Source organism: Pyrgilauda ruficollis, unplaced genomic scaffold, assembly GCF_017590135.1.
Source record: "Pyrgilauda ruficollis isolate IOZ18807 unplaced genomic scaffold, ASM1759013v1 scaffold111, whole genome shotgun sequence".
Taxonomy (NCBI): domain Eukaryota; kingdom Metazoa; phylum Chordata; class Aves; order Passeriformes; family Passeridae; genus Pyrgilauda; species Pyrgilauda ruficollis.
In genome coordinates this window covers 1,223,179-1,239,687 of record NW_024509322.1, presented here as the reverse complement: position 1 = coordinate 1,239,687, position 16,509 = coordinate 1,223,179, and the positions used below count along the sequence as shown (strand labels likewise).

Below are 16,509 nucleotides of genomic sequence, written 5' to 3'. Positions count from 1 at the left end.
GGACAAGGGATGGACAGGACACAGGGAATGGCTCCCAGTGCCAGAGGGCAGCCATGGATGGGATCTTGGCCATGAGGAATTCCTGGCTGGGCTGGAATTGCCAGAGCAGCTGGGGCTGCCCCTGCATCCCTGCAGTGCCCAAGGCCAAGGATGGGGCTGGAGCAGCCTGGGTCAGTCTTGAGTTTGGACAAAAAATAAGTAAAACAATTTCCTTGTGGCTTTGGAAATCTCTTTTAAGGCAGTTCAGATCTCAGGCTCTGTGTCAACAGGATGATTAAAACAAAATGCTCCCTATTATCCACAAATGGCTTTGTTAAAGATCCTGAGATGAAATGGCCACAAGTACAATTAAGGGAGAAAAGGAGCTTAACTGCAGCAGAAATGGATTAAAAAGAGGCACAGAAAACTTCCCAATTTGCCATTCAGGGAACAGGATAATCTTTGCCTGCCGATGCTTTGAGTCTTTTAGTGGGGGAGGATGAGAAGGAAAGAGAAGTCTTTAAATTAAAAATTCTCCCCTGATTCTCAAAGGTGCCAAACAGCCCAAGCCCTTGGTTCCTTTGGTGGGTGGAGCAGGTGCTGAGCTGAGCTGGAGTCAAGCTGGGCTCATTTTTGTCTTTCCCAGCACTGACTTGAGGCAAAGGGCAGATTTGTCTCTTTTGTATGCAAGTCAAAAGTCTTTTTTTCTTTGTCAAATCAACAGTTAACTGCATAACTGTTAAATTTAATTTAAAAAAAAATTAAATAGATTGCTGAATGTTACTCTCCTAATGAATCTCTTCAGGGCTTTAAGGGCTTAAAAGCAAGAATTCAATGCCAAAATCAGTCGTGGTCTGTCTGCAGTAAAAACAGTTTCACCACATTTTTAATAAAATAGTGCATACAGGTGAAGCATCTCTGGTGAAATTAAATGAGGGATCTCAAGTTCTCCTGGTTCTTTTGATAATCTTTTATCAGCTTGGATGACACAGGATCTCTCAGAACTTTCCCTGCTTGCAAATCTGAAGATTTTCAGCCCAGAGTGAAACATTACTTGTGCTTTGAGTTCCTCCATGCAGACAAAACAGTGACCTTCAGAGGGGCTCCAGGAATTTATTTTCTGACACAGATCTTTGAAATCAGAGCTCTCCAGAGAAATAATTCTCCTCTTATTCCTGCAGCTTTAAGAAGCTTCTGCTTCCACTTTTGCTCAGGGAAAATTATTTCAGTGGCAAACGTGGTGAAAACACTTTCACCCGTGGCCAGATCTTATTTTTCTCTTCCTGACTTCTGGCATTAGTTATATTTTCTATGGCTCTGTGTATGTATCAGGGCAAATTGGATGGATTTAGGAGTGAAATTGAAGTTCTCTTTAACTTCTCGTTCAGCCTCTGTTTCTCTCAGTTCACTTTGAGGGTGGCTCTGGAAAAGGCACCACTTGTTACTCAATTTTACTGCAATATCTTCATTATCTTTGGGCCAAAACGGCTGGATTTGGGTTTGAAGGGGACTTTAAACTCACCCAGTGCCACCCCTGCCATGGCAGGGACATCTCCCACCATCCCAGGGTGCTCCAAGCCCTGTCCAGCCTGGCCTTGGACATTCCAGGGATGAGGATAATAAATGTCTGCCTTTATCTGGAGATGAGGAAATGATGCTACAGCACCATTTTTAATCTGTATTTAGGGAAATGACCGCTGCACTTTTATCTGGGGGATTAGGGAGTACCTGGAAAACGAAACTTCATCTCTGGGTTACGGAGAGTTTATCTCTAAAAGAGAATCTGAGTGAGTTTCAGTAGCAGACCTGAGCCCACAAACAGCACACTTCAGCTGAGATAACAAATGATTTCTTGATAGCTTGTAGGATTAAAACTTCGGGGCATAGAGAGCAGCTCAGTTGATCACTTGAACTGCAATTAAAAAGCAGAACAAGTACACCCCGAATATTGTTTTTATGTCAGAAATGCTCCTTCATGCTTGAAAATGAGAAAAAATTGCAATCGATCCTTACAACTGTTGTGTTCATCTTTATTGACTGGCCCAAAGAAAGATAAATGGCAGCCTAAATAAGATTCCAGTCTGTGCTGGCCTGGGAGGGGCCAGGGGGTGATGGAGAACCATTCATCATCTCAGCCCTGCCCCGGCCACGCTCGGCCCGCGATGGGCTCATCCTGCTGCCTTGGGAAGGCTGAGCTAGAACAGAGACTAGATGGAGCTAAAGAATAAACCCTGGGCCTGCCTGGGATTGCTGAATGCCAGGGGGTCACTGCTGTGAGCAGAATCTCACTTTCATTTGCTCTGTGGCCAACGATGATTTATGAAAAAATAAATGAGCGTGCGTGGAAAGCTGGGTTTAGTGCAAATGAGTGATGGGGAGTGGGGCTGGCAGTGGGGAGTGCAGCAGAGCTCTCTGCTCCTGCTGATCCGGGCCTGACCTTTGCCTGCAGTGCCTCTTACCCAATTTGTTATCATTTGTGAGAAAATATTAGCCCTGCTGTACAATTTTACCCCTGTCTGGAGCTGGCATTTTATTCACTGATTTCGGTACATTTCAAGATTGTCATTCACAGGGAAGAAGCTTGGAAGATGAAGTGTTTATAGTGGGAAGGAAAAGCATTTTCCTTTGCAGTTTTTTGTAGTTGGTGCTGCCTCTTTTGGAATTTCAGGAAGTGTTTTTGCAGGAGTGAGACCTGCACTGCTCATAAAATGATAAATATTCCTCAGGACATGTTTACTCACCCAGTGACCACAGACCTGTGTCACCTGTGACTTTTATGGAAGAGTGATCTCTCCACTTACAGCCTTTTCCATTGTTCCCCCCCCAAAAAAAAATGTTTTCATCATATTGCTTTTCCATACATCAGTGTCTTAACCTAAACTGCTTTATTTTACCCAAAATTAAAATTGGAATGATGCTTCCCTTGGACTGGATTGTGGCATCCATGTGTGTTATGGAATCATGGAGTGGTTTGGGTTGGAAGGGACCTTAAAGGACATCCAGTGCCACCCCTGCCATGGCAGGGACACCTCCCACTGTCCCAGGCTGCTCCAGCCCCAGTGTCCAGCCTGGCCTTGGACACTGCAGGGATGCAGGGGCAGCCCCAGCTGCTCTGGCAATTCCAGCCCAGCCAGGAATTCCTCATGGCCAAGATCCCATCCATGGCTGCCCTCTGGCACTGGGAGCCATTCCCTGTGTCCTGTCCATCCCTTGTCCCCAGTCCCTCTGCAGCTCTCCTGGAGCTCTTTCAGGGGCTCAGAGGTCCCCCAGAACATTTTCCCCTCCAGGGTCAGCAATCCCACCTCCCTCAGCCTGACACAAATTAAATATTTGGAAGATGCCAAATCAGTATTGAGGCATCAATAACTCCAAAGCACAGGATAAAGTGCAGGTTGTTAAAATAAGGACTCAGCTGGTTTTGATGTAATCACACAGTGTGGGATTGTCTGGATTTTGTTGCCATGTTAACATCACTCCCTGGGATGCACATGACTCAAGCTACACCAGAGTTCTTGCAAGTGCCAGCACAACATTTTTGCCTCTCCACGCCCTGTTACCAACAGCACTCCCAGGAAAATGATTTCAGAGAAGTTTGGAGCTGCTCAAACTTTTCTTTCTCCCTCCAGCTGGGCAGCCAGGTGCCTTGGTTATTACAGCTGAGGTCCAGCTGTGCCCAGGCTATAAAAATCTCCTGAATAATGCCACCTCTGTGTTATTGAGACATGGAGCAAAACAACATTCCAGTGATTTATCTCAGCCTGGAGGATCACAGAATTCTTCAGGCTGGAAAAGACCTTTAAGGTCATTGAGTCCAACTATTCCCAGCACTGCCAAGGCCACCTCTGAGCTGTGTCCCCAAGTGCCACCTCCACAGGGCTTGGAAATCCCTGCAGGAACGGGGACTCCACCCCTGCAGCTGTTCCAAAGCCTGACCAGCCTTTCCATGAAGGAATCTTCCCAATATCAAAGCTGAGCCTTCCCTGGCACAGCATTTTCACACCTAGAAATCTTCTGAGCATCTCTCACCTGTATTTTGGAAATGAATGATTTTGTAGAACTGAGTCAAAGCCATCCCTGAGTTTAAGGGAGATGAAAATCTGTTCTGAAGCTGCCTGGCTTTAAAAATTGAAATTAGCAACTGATGGAAGCAACCTGGGAGTTTGGAATATTCCAGTAAATCCTCAGAGAGGCGTTTTCAAGGCAAAGAGCAAAAGGGAAATTGCAGCCATCGTTAATTTATTGTGGGATTTTGAAGCTTGGCTCGAGTGCCACCTGTGAGGCAGGGGGGGAGATGTGTGTGAGGAACACAAACAGGGCACTGCAGAGAAGTCAAGAATCAGTATTTGGAGTTTAATTTCTAATGAAGAAGTTGCAAAGACTCCAGGAGCACCTTGTGCTAAAGATGGGATTCTTGCCTCATGTCCTTTTAGAGTTTCTTCCCCAAGAGCCATTCCTTGTGCTTAATCAAGACACACTTATAAAAAAAAAAAACACCCCAAAAAAGTGATTTCTGAAACTCTGTCATTTTATGACAGTTTTTTGAAACAGCTTAAGTCCAAAATCAGCTTTATTGACTAGATATTAGCATGCCTGTAAATGATGCTAACTGAAATTTGTATTTATTCTGGTTTTTTTTTTTTTTCCAGAGTGCCCAGTTCTACAAAGTCACCACTGAGCAATACCAAAAAGCTGCTGATGAAGTCTCAGCTCGGTTCAAGTGAGTCCCTCCTGATTTTTTCTGGCAGCTGGATGAGTTTTTACCACATTAAAATGCACAATCATTCTCCTTTCCTCCCTCACAGATCCTACCAGTCCCCCTGGCTGTTGAAAGGAGGGAATTTGGGAGAATTTGGAGGCCAGTGTATAGGAACCATAAGCTGCAGAGAATTGGGATGCACACTTTGTATACATTTATTAATTTATAGTTGATAAGAAGCATGAATTATTCTAAAAATAGATCTGATGGAGGAACCAAAAATGAGATTCCAACTTTGCATCACAATCGCACCACGGGAAGGATTTAAATGAGGAATTTCACTCTGCCCTCAACAGTGAAGGTCAGATTAAATAATTTTTATTAGTGCTGAAGAAAGTGAAGTGAAGATCTGATAATTGATGGATCAAAGTGACAGTGACCCTTAGCCTTGGACCTTCCCTTTGGGCTGCTTCATCCCTCAGGCTCGAGGGTCCATTTATCATTTTAGTGAGGACACAGAACTTTTTACAACCTCAATTCTCTCCTCTAACCAAGGAATGCTGCAGAAAATGAATTATTCTGCCACGATTTTTGTAGATTTGTGGAGGGATTTTCTTCTGGTTTGTGTTTTCTTTTGGTTTTTGATGAGCAGGAAGAGAAAAATCTTTTCTGAGCTGCTGATAATGATACAACTAAAATTTTAAAGTATAAGAAAAATTCATTTTATCTCTTAACAGCAGGAATTGTTGAATATTCTTGGGTGTATATATAAAATTTTTGTAGTGTTTAATGGTCAGACTATATTGGGCACTAAATTCATTTGTCCCTTAAACAAGGGGGACAGGATGACCATTGATCAAGGTCTGATTTAAATATAATTTAGAGGGTTTTCCATCATGTTTGCAAATCCAGTAAGGTTGGGATGAAATTCCCACCTGGGTGTCTCCTTCCTCTGTTACAGGGGGATATTTTCAGCTTTCTAAATCTAATGATTGCCTCATTTCACATGCATTATTCCAAAATAAGCTTTTGGTGGGATTTGAAGTTTTGCTGAAGGGCTCTGGGTGGATTTAGTGGGCAGAGGTGAGTTTGGGATTGGGTTTTTCCTCCTGATACATAAAGGATTTCCTAAGTAAATCAAATTCTTTGGGTTGTTTTTGTGCACAAATAGAGCTGATTGATGGAGCAGGGGCCATCAAAGAAATTTAAGAAAACCATTTTACAGGGTGCAGGAATCAAGGAATATTTACTGAGGAGGATTTGGACAGGGAATCACATTGTCTTAATTTTCTAGAAACTAAAGGTATAAATTGAAATCATCCATTTGACTGGTCTCTAATAGCAGTACTGCAGTTGCACTTGAAACCAAATTTCCTAAAAAATACTGGGAATTTTTACATCAGTGAATCCAGTATTGGTCCATTGCCTTCCAAGAAAACAAAAGGGAAAAAATCAGGAAAGAAAAAGGTGCCTGAAATATGCACATAAATTGTGGCAGATTTGATGAAGTGCCTGAAATACCAATATTACTTTACAATTTAAAGGTTTTTCCTTACATAAAATCCTTTTAAACACCGTGTCTTTTTATTGAAGGTTTCAATGCAGGAGATGTTATTTTATCACTGCCTCTTTTATGGAACTTGATGGATAAATGAGGAATGATTTAGTGAGACCTGAAGATGCTCTTTTGGCACTTCTCATGTGCAGTTTAATTGCACGTGAGGATTGAGAGGACAGAGGCTCCAGTGGTGTTTAAAGAGTTGTTTAATTGGCTGTAAAAGAAGAATTAAATAAGGTTGAGCTGCTAAATTTTGTTAATGCATAAAGCCATGTGCTGCCTGTGATTGCAGGTTCCAAGTGCAAGATTAATGGATCTAATTGTGGTGTTACTAGCAAATAGCCTGACTTTATTTTAGGCATGTCTAGAATTAGGTACCCAGTTTTAGTGCTATAACTTGAATTTTTTCCACTTTTTAAGCTGCATCACTTCCCAGAGCAAGAATTGGATGGTGTTGTTGTATGTTAAATGTTTCCTGGATTTTCCTTCCTCCATTTAATCCCTGAAATTACATCAACTGTAGCTTCATCAGTCTTTAGGGATAATTAAACCCTATTAAAAGGGGGAAAATACAAATATCCCACATGGGTTTGGATCAGAGACCTGGCAAGTCTTGTGTCTGCAGTTCCTATTGCTGCCTGCATTAAACTGATATTCCAAATATCCATGAGGAATGTTTTATCTCCACCAAGGCCCTGATTCACATTGATCAAATTGGGAATTATCAAATGCTTCATCTCTTTACCAGCCTAATTCCCATTGATCAAATCCTAAATGAGCAGGTTCAGGCAGTTCCTGCAGTCCCCAAATCACATTAAAACAACATTACAGGGCCATGCTGCCCCTCCTAAAGCTGGAATTATCTTCCCACAGTTACATTATAACCCCAATTATTCCATTATGAAGATGGCTCTGTTATAATGAGGAGTTTACACAAGAAGAGAAGAATGCAACGTTACAGGAAGAGCTGGGCTTTGGGCAAGGATTTGAACTTTTCCTAATCAAATTCTCCCTTTGTTTTGTGGGTTTTTTCCCTTAATTTGGAGGGCTGGGAGCGGGAAATTCGGCAGCTGCAGCGGTGACATTTTATTCCCCTGTGGTGTCTCGAGCCAAGTGACATCTTCATTATTCATTTAAGAAGCAGAGAGGGCAAAGGCAGCCTAAAATAAATGTTTTTATCTTCGGTGGGTTTTGATTTCTGGTGGTGTATTTAGAATTCATATCTGTTCAGCAGTGCTTTTTCCTAAATATTCTGCCATTCCTCTCCATGGAATTGCTTCTTGCTGCTGGGGTTTTTTGGGAAAAACTTAATTCCCAGCCATCCAGACTGATGGAAACCCCAAGTCCTTCTGGGGGATTGACTGATCAGTTTGGGGTGAGGTTTTCCCCAGTAATGGAATTAATTCCCCAAAGTTTGCTTGGACAGTGACAGTTGTAATGCAAAGGATACAGCTGGAAGTTTTGGGTGTTTATTCTGAATCACAGGTTTTGGGGGATCTATTCTTTATTATGAATCTTTTTCACATGAGTCTCTTCATCAGTTCCCATGGAATGAATGGGAATAAATGACAAATCATCAATATGATATCTTCCTTTAATTAGGATTTCTCTATCACAAAGCTGGGGTCGTTAATGTTTACTGAAAGTAAAATTGAAGGCATTGTTATGATCAGAAAATCACTGAGTGGTTTGGGCTGAGAAGGACCTTGAGGATCATCCAGTTCCACCCCCTGCCATGGACACCTCCCCCATGAAGTTCTGTTTGATGCTCAGCTGTGAATATTTGAAATATTCCCAGTATTTCCTGGGTGTTCTGACTGATGCTGTTGTGAAGCTGAGAAGGAGCATAATGAAACCACAGTAAATTAATAACAGCAACACTTGGATATTCAGATATAATTGTCTCACAAAGCTGTGGTGCCAATTCTCTGGACACTGAGGGGGAAAAAAAAAAACCAGGGTAGAGAGAAAATCAGCTTTTTATTGATGACTTTGGACCGAGTCCAGGGAAGTGTGGCTTTATTTCCCTGTCCTCGTTACCCTTCTGATGTTGGGGCACATATGGTGACTTTTGAAGGGCTCTTGCACTGCCTGTAAATTAGAAATATTGATAGTTTCTTAATGCAAATATCTTCAGTCACCATCATGCTGCACTCACATAGCTCTGTAACATAGAAATCTGTGGTGCAGAGAGCCAGGCAAAGAATTTGTGCTTTATTTCTCCTTGTGCAGAGCCAGACTTCCAGTTTGTACCTTAAATAACATCATTGATTCCCAAAATGGTTTGGGTTGAAGGGACCTTAAAGCTCATCCCATTCCACCCCCTGCCATGGGCAGGGACACTTTCCTTGGACCAAATTGCTCCAGCCTAGCCCTGAATTAAAAGCAGCTGCTTTTAAAACCTAAAGTTAAAACTACAAATTACCAGTTATTTATAAAATACCACATACTGTTTTGTCAATAACAGAAAATAGGAAACTACAAAAAAATCCTGCAGGCTTTGTGCCTTTAGTTCAGCTTTTTTTGCTCAGCCAAGGGCAGTGAGCTCTGCACAGAAACCTGAATTAATGTTTTCTTTTACAAATACAGCAAACAGAGGTGGTGCTTTGTCAGGAGACAATCACTGCAGGGTTGTTTGTCCTGATGATGCTGTTGCTGGTGGTATTCTTGATTTTTTTGTCACGTGTTCTGTCTGGGGATGATGGTCCCAAGTTCCTCCTGACATCCCTTAGGGAGGTCTGAGCTGTTTGTAAGTGATAGCTCAGCTCAGCCACTCAGCCTTTCTTAGCAACAGAGGTACCCAAAGGTCTCATTCCTCTTTCTGCTCTTGCACCTCTTCACACTCAGCTGTGCTGCCACCAGGAGAGGTTTCTGAAGTGCTTCAAGCAGAGGTGTGTGATCTCAAACCCATTTCACTCCACAAGCCAAGTGCAGGTGCTGTTTTCCAGCATGGAAGTGATGCTGCCACCCCTCTTAGCTTGAAACCAGCCCAGATTCTGAGTGCACAGAGCTGCTTCAGCTGGGAATAGACACTGCTGAAGAGACTTCAGTAAATCTTTTCAGCCTCTTGTTTATCCTGCACAGCCCAAACCCTGTTCCTTTTGAATAAACTCTTTTCTTTGCTCAGTTCTTTCAGTCAGGGCTTGGATTCACCTGAGGGCTGCAGGAGCAGAGCTCACTCAAGAATTCTCTTGGACTTTCTGCTGCTTTGTACAAGAGATTGTCCTTTGACCCAGGACCTGAAAAATCACCCATTTCCAGTTTAAAGAGGGGACTTTGGTGGGCAGCAGCTCCCCTGCCTCAGTTGCTCTGCACCTATAAACAAATAAGAAAATCCTTTGGCCCTTCTCCAGTAATCCCTTGGAATCTCAGAATTCCCTAAAGGCATTTTTCAGTGCTTTTACCTGTGATTGTCACTTCAGCCATGACAGCTCTGGGTTTCCCTGCAGCCACTCAGGTATTTAACTTTGTTTCTGTGATCACTGCAGTCCATTAGGAGCGAGAGCTGGATAAAACATGAATTGTGCATTTGGAGCTGGATGCAGATCCCTTCAGAGCAAACTGGGAGCCTGGTGGAGTATCTGTGTGTTTGACTTTCACAGAGAATCTGGGCATGGGGATGTGTTTTCATTGAAATCTCTGAGCTCTGATGTGAAATTTAAACGTGCTTGTTTGGTCAGGAGGCAGGATTGAAGCTCTGATGGTGTTTTTTGAGAGTTCCATTAACTTTTAAAATCCATTATTCAAAATTTAGATAGCACATTAATAAAGAGGGCAAGTCACTTCTTTCCATCTTCGGCATAATCTTTTTTTTTCCTCCCTTTCTAGAAATCATGGATACATTCATTAAATCTCCCCTCAGGCTATCCCCAGCTTTTCCCACAGTGAGATCCTTTACTCTCTGTAATGGAGAAAGCAATCTTAAAATTCATGTTTGTAAAGCACCAAGTCAGGAGTAAGATTTCTTTTTTTTTCTATGAATTAATGTGTAAAATAATAGATTTTTTGGGAGGGGGGACAGGTAGAACAGGATAATTATTGTAGGATATTGTTTTGGAGGGATAACTGTAGGATAAAATGGGATAACTGTGTAGGATGGAATGGGGTAACTGAGTAGGATATTGTGGGATAACTCTGGGAAAATTTGCCTGTGGAAGGGAGTTGGAACAGGATGAACCTGATGATCTTTAAGCTTTTTCCAAGCTGAACCACTCTGTGATTTTATGGTCTGCAGGTCCTTTCCCTGTTCAGGAGGTCCTTTTCCTCTTCAGGGTGGATGTGTTGGAAAGAGAAATGTGTTCAGCCACTGCTGCTTTTCTCAATTTTCTCAGTTTTCTCCATTTTCTGCATTTTCTGCATCTCCATTTTCAAGCGTTTATTTTCTTCTTGCAGAGAAACAGTCATTTGAAAGACTTCCCTGTGAAAGAAGTGAGTGAAACTCTGCCCTAACACCTTGGTGGCCCACAGTGGGATTAGTTCTGATTCTCCTTTGGGGATTTATAAATAGTTTATTTATCCTGGATGGCCTCACTGGGACAATCCCTGCTCTGGCTGTGGGTTGGGAGCCACTCCTGAGGAATGAGCAGCTCCTCCTGGTGTGTTTGGCATTCCAGGGCACATCTGGCTGCTTCCTCCCTCTCCAGGTTTATTCCAAGCAAGGAATAAAGCCTCTTGTTTTAATGCTTATCCTTTGTTGGGATTTCCTCTGAACACAAGTCACAGATTTCCCAATTACAGCATTAAAGCTGGGAGGTTAAACCCCACAGCAGCTCCTTTTTGTTATTAATTTGTTCTGTATTTCCTAATCTTTTGTGGCTGAGATTTACAAATACCTTTTCTAAGGATGTTTTTAATGAGGCCAAGCCATCTGTAGGATCAAATCCTACAAATCTCACTTGTGAGCTTCCAGCACAGACCTCCATTTGGAGAAGGGAGGATGTTTTCCAGAGCTGCTGGTGGGATTTTTTTAAAGAGAATTCACCTGTTCCTGGGCACAGGGTGAAGAATAAATTACCAGTTATCTCTGTTAACACTTGACGTGTGGTTCCCCTGTTTTTTTTTTTAATCTCCTTTCCAGTAGTGTTGGAAAATCAGGAAAAAAAATACACCACAGCCATTCTGCTTGGACTGCACCTGAGGGAAATCACAGTTTAAAGGAAAAGTAGGCAGTAAATATTTGGGGAAATAATCTGAAATCATGGGGTTTGTTGCAAAGGGCTGTCAGACTTGGAAAATAAGGTTTGTAAAATGAGTATTCAGGTTTCTTTAAAGTGGTTAAATCACAGGATCACAGAATGGTTTAGTGGGAAGGGTCCTTAAAGGACATCCAGTGCCACCCCTGCCATGGGAGGGACACCTGCCACTGTCCCAGGCTGCTCCAGCCCCAGTGTCCAGCCTGGCCTTGGGCACTGCAGGGATGCAGGGGCAGCCCCAGCTGCTCTGGCAATTCCAGCCCAGCCAGGAATTCCTCATGGCCAAGATCCCATCCATGGCTGCCCTCTGGCAGTGGGAGCCATTCCCTGTGTCCTGTCCATCCCTTGTCCCCAGTCCCTCTGCAGCTCTCCTGGAGCCCCTCCAGGCCCTGGAAAATACAAATTAATACAGACCAGGTCCCCCTTCCCCTCCTTCAGAGGATGTGGGTACCACTGTGATAAGTTTATTAATTCTGTCAGATTTTCAGTTCGGTGCCTGAATATAAAAACCCTCAGTCCCACAGATCTGTGCTAAAAGAAATGCCTGAAATCCTGATAATTTCCCCTTCTAACTGCAGTTCCTTCAACACGACCCACGTTTTCCTGGGGTCTCTATTTTGTGTGTTGTAGCACAATACACATTTTTCAAGCTAGAAGGGGAATAATTTCATTCTATATTGAAAGAAATGAGAAAAGCAGTTATTCCTTTCAAACTTCCCTTGCCACTTAGCGTGGCTCCCACTTCCAAGCCATTTAGGAGCTCCATTAAGCCCCTGGGTTTGCTCCTGTGCATGCATTAGGAGCAGAGCTGGGGTAATATGGAACAGATTTGCTGTATCATGGACACATTTATGAAGATTGATAACAGCCAGGGCTCGGTGTTAACTTTTATTTTCAAACAGGCTGCAGGAGAAACTGCCTGGTATTGCTTTGAGGCTTTGATTTATGAAAAGGTTTGCTGCATGAAAAAGACATCCCATAAAGCAGCTCTGCTGGCAGGGGCATTATAAAGTAGGGTTGTGAGTAGAGCAAACAATAACTAACTGTAATTATGTTCATTATTGTCTCTATGAACTCCCTGTACATTTTGGGGGGGTTTTTGCACTTATTCCCTCCTCAGCTTTTAAGTGGACTCACCTTTTCCACTGAGTGGGATGAAGGTGAGAAAATCCTGCTGGTTTCTAGTGGCAGCACCCCCAAAAGAGGCCTTTTTTGTTTGTATGGAATGAAAGAGGTCACTGAAATTATACCTGCTTGCACAAATGATGCCAGGAGGAGGAGGAGTAGGAAAGGTCTGTGGTAAAAAATGCTGTTTCTCTTACAATTCCCAGCACTGATTCATTTTCCCCTAAATTATGACTGCTCTGTGAAGGTTATTTCAGACTGTTGCATTTAAGCCCCTTCAAAACAAACCCAAAAATCCCAACATGATGGCAAAGATCACCAGGTTTCAGAACTATTTTCCTTCTCTCAAACCATCCTTTGTAACAAGATGAGCCTCAGGAGCAGCAAGATAAATTCTTCACTCAGCAGCAATTAGCAGAAAACTTTAGTGAGAACCTATTGAAATCAAGGGGCACGACCTAAGTGGGAAAAATGTGAGTGGTTAATCTGAAGTTTGTCAAACTTGAGCTGCTTTAACTTAAAAGCATCCCTTTAGCAAACTACCTGAAGACCTTGCAAAAAGAAATAGGAGCTTGAAAATCGTCTGTGCTGAGGTTATGAAACATAAGAATGACTTTCTTGGAGCAGAGTGAAGTTCTGTTAAGTAAACCAGTGTCTAATTAATGCTGCCAGCAGAGGGAGGGGGTGAGGAGAGACTTTTGAAAGGTTTTTGTGAGCTGACACCGAGGTTTCCATCAGGACCCTCTGGGTTCTGCCTCAGACTGCTCCCCTGGTGCCCTCACAGATCCAGGGAATGGTTTGGGTGGGAAGAGACATTCCAGACCATTCCAGTGCCATGGCAGGGACACCTCCCACTGTCCAGGCTGCTCCAAGCCCCAGTGTCCAACCTGGCCTTGGACATTCCAGGGATCCAGGGGCAGCCCCAGCTTTTGTGATGGTGAGGGGCTGGGAACACCAACCCTGAGAGTGTCATGTGTTACAGCATCCACCAACAGGCGCTGAAAAATTACTTGAAAACTTGATAAATAATGTAAATAATGAGAATAATGAAAAAATGTGAGTGTTGGCATTTACAGCTCACCCCTCCAGCTCCAGTTCCTGACCTGGTCCTGGTATGGGGAATATTTTCCTTCCTCGAGTGCCATAAAGGGTGTTGAGGGCATTCTGTCTTAATGTTTCCACAACACATTGTATACTTTTTATTAAAATATTATTATTTTGTTATTTTTTTAATTATTTTTATTATTTTGTTATCAAAATAATTTTTATTAAAATTATTGTTATTAAAAATAAAGATTAACTATGTACTATCATACCTTAAATAAAATAACTCCACCATTAAACACTACTCTACCAAACAGTACTGTACCAAACAGTACTATTTTATTTTTATTATTAAAAATAAATTTATTATTTAAATTATTATTATTATTAAAAAATGGAGATTAACTATGAACTATCATACCTTAAATGAAATAATTCCACATTAAACACTACTGTACCAAACATGTTTAAACTCCAATACAAACTAGAATCCAGAACAACAAAATAATGTACCCCATTAACATTACCAATACATTTTTCTCCGTTCCTTTAACAACAAAATACAAACCTCACTTTACTTTCACCTAAAAAAACATACAGTACACCTAAAACCAACTACCCCAAAAATAAAAACACAACCCCACCATCTACCATAAACCAATCCAAACCACACTAAAAAAAAGTAAAACTCCAAAACATCTACAATACATCAATAAAGTCATTGTGTAGAAAAACACAATAACAAATGTATTTAAAAAAAGAGAAAAAATCCTCTAGTTTTCTTAAGGCTAAGATCTATCAGAGCAAGGTGCAGTGGCCACTGGTTCTCAGCACCCTCTCAGTGGGATTATTGCTCTTTGTTGGAGGTGATGACATTTGATTGTTGTTGCAGCCCAGCTGATTCTATTTTATGAAAAGACTGGCTTGGCCTTATCCCAGTCCAAGATTTGTAGGATCACACGTGGCCTTTGTGGCTTAGCAGAGTGAATCCAAGCCTGTTTTCTTCAATAACTTCATGGCCAAATGAAAAATTGGCATTTATTTTGCTTTCTCTTAAGATTACAACCTTCAGTTCCCTCGAGTAATCGTCACCCACGCGAGCGGCGAGGCTTGAAGTGTTTAACTGGTGATTGCTTTTTCTGGACGCTGCTTCTGCCCATAATATCTTTTATTTTTGTGGTCACTTAACAGGGGTTTGGGGCCTTTTATAGCTGAAGAGAATAGTTAAATATATATTGCTCTGGAGAGTAATATTTGGATAATAATGTGCCACGAGTTAGTGTCTTGTGGTGCTTTGTGTTGAGTGCTGTAGTTGACCTTTGCTAGAGAGGAAAAAAGTGCCTGCTTGTTAGAACATATTATTTAGCACCTTTAGAAAGGCAAAACTAGTTGGTTTCGGGTGGTTGTTTTTTAGTGTGAGGCTCAGTGAAGATTTTATCACCAGGGTTTGGGGATGATGGGGTGATGTGCAGTGAGTTGTAGCTCTTAGGAAATAAGTGGCAGTAATAAATCCACAATGTGCTTTGCTGTCCTGAGTTTGGTTTATGCTGCTCATTTGGATCTGTCTGTATTTTTTTTGTGTGTCTGTGTGCTTTACACACACAGTGATGTAAAGTTAGTGTGGAAAATTTAATGCAGTCACAGGGATAGCATTAAAATAGATAATGTAAGTGGATGAAACTGTCTTTTGTGCCACCTTCATATAGAAGCAGGTTTCAAACTGCTGCAGAATTATTTCTTCCTTTAACAATTAGAAATATCGATGTTTAATCTATCAGGCAATGGTTGTTAATATATCCAAGTAATCCTGCAGCTGGCATCAGCCACTTCCATGAGAAATATCAGCAAAGTATCAATTCAGTCTCCCAGAGCCTGGATCTGCCTTTCCACGAGCTGGAACTGGAGCTGAGGAGAGCTTTGATTCCTTTGCTTCCCTAAACCTTCAGAATCCCCCTCCAAATTCCTTATTAGGAGTAAATAGTAAGGAATTCTAGCACATGGTGTTGTTTGCAGTGATGATCCTTGACTGGTGTTCTCCTGAACAGCCAAGTGGAATCTTGCCAGTCTTCATTAAATAATTTCTTTTTCGGGTGAGTAAGGCTGAGCTCAAGTGATACCACATGCAAGCTCTAAAAATAGTCTGTGATCTGAGTTGACATGATGAGGTTTGGATGCAAATGTTGGTTTGCTGATCGTGTAATCCTGGAATTGGAGGGGTTGGCTCCATCCACCCTGAGCTGACGGGACTCTGGAGCTGGGAAGAGTTTGGAGTTTGTCCTCAACAGTGGTGGGACAGGCTTGGCTACATCTGGGATCATTCTTTGGCTCTGAACTTCTCAAGATTAGGAGCTGGGTTTGATCTGTGCAAGGCCAAGAAGTATTTCTCTATATATAACATTTAGGTACTACAAAATATTCCGCAGAGATAAAACTGCTCCTCCTTGAGTTCCTTCTAATTAAAGCTTGCAGTTGCTAAATTCTCTTTCCTACTTTGTAGCAGCATCCATGCCCCTGTTAGAAGGAATTTGTATCATTGCCATGCATGTGATTGTTTATTTTAGTATCCTGCTATTCACTAAAAACTGTCCCTTAAGCTAAAAAGAAAAGTGCATCCTAAATTTGGGTAATTCCAACACGCTGCTCCCTTTGCAGCTGCAGGAACCAGCTGTGGGAGAGGTGCATTTGTGCATTAATGGTGGTGTGCTTTGGATTTGAAGAGGGTTTTTCTTCTATTTTTGGAGGGGAGGGGAATTTCATAAACAAATAGTGGTTTGGGATCATGCAGATCGGTTCATATCAGTTTAAATAAAAGTATTCAAACTCATTTTGTCTGTCAGGGTGGATGGGAATCCTGTCTTTATTTGATAGCTTGCTTCTTGAGATATTTGGAATTTAGGCAACCACAGCAGGTCAGA

At 42.1% G+C, this 16,509-nt stretch overlaps 1 protein-coding gene across 2 annotated transcripts in view; it reads left to right on the top strand.

Annotated features, from left to right (window-relative positions):
* Positions 1-16,509, top strand: part of CHCHD3 (coiled-coil-helix-coiled-coil-helix domain containing 3) — a 128,456-nt gene that overhangs the window by 96,418 nt on the left and 15,529 nt on the right. For both annotated transcript variants that reach the window (XM_041477435.1, XM_041477426.1), the window contains exon 6: positions 4,626-4,696. In XM_041477435.1, coding sequence (XP_041333369.1) covers positions 4,626-4,696 — 71 coding nt within the window. The remainder of the gene's footprint in view (positions 1-4,625; positions 4,697-16,509) is intronic.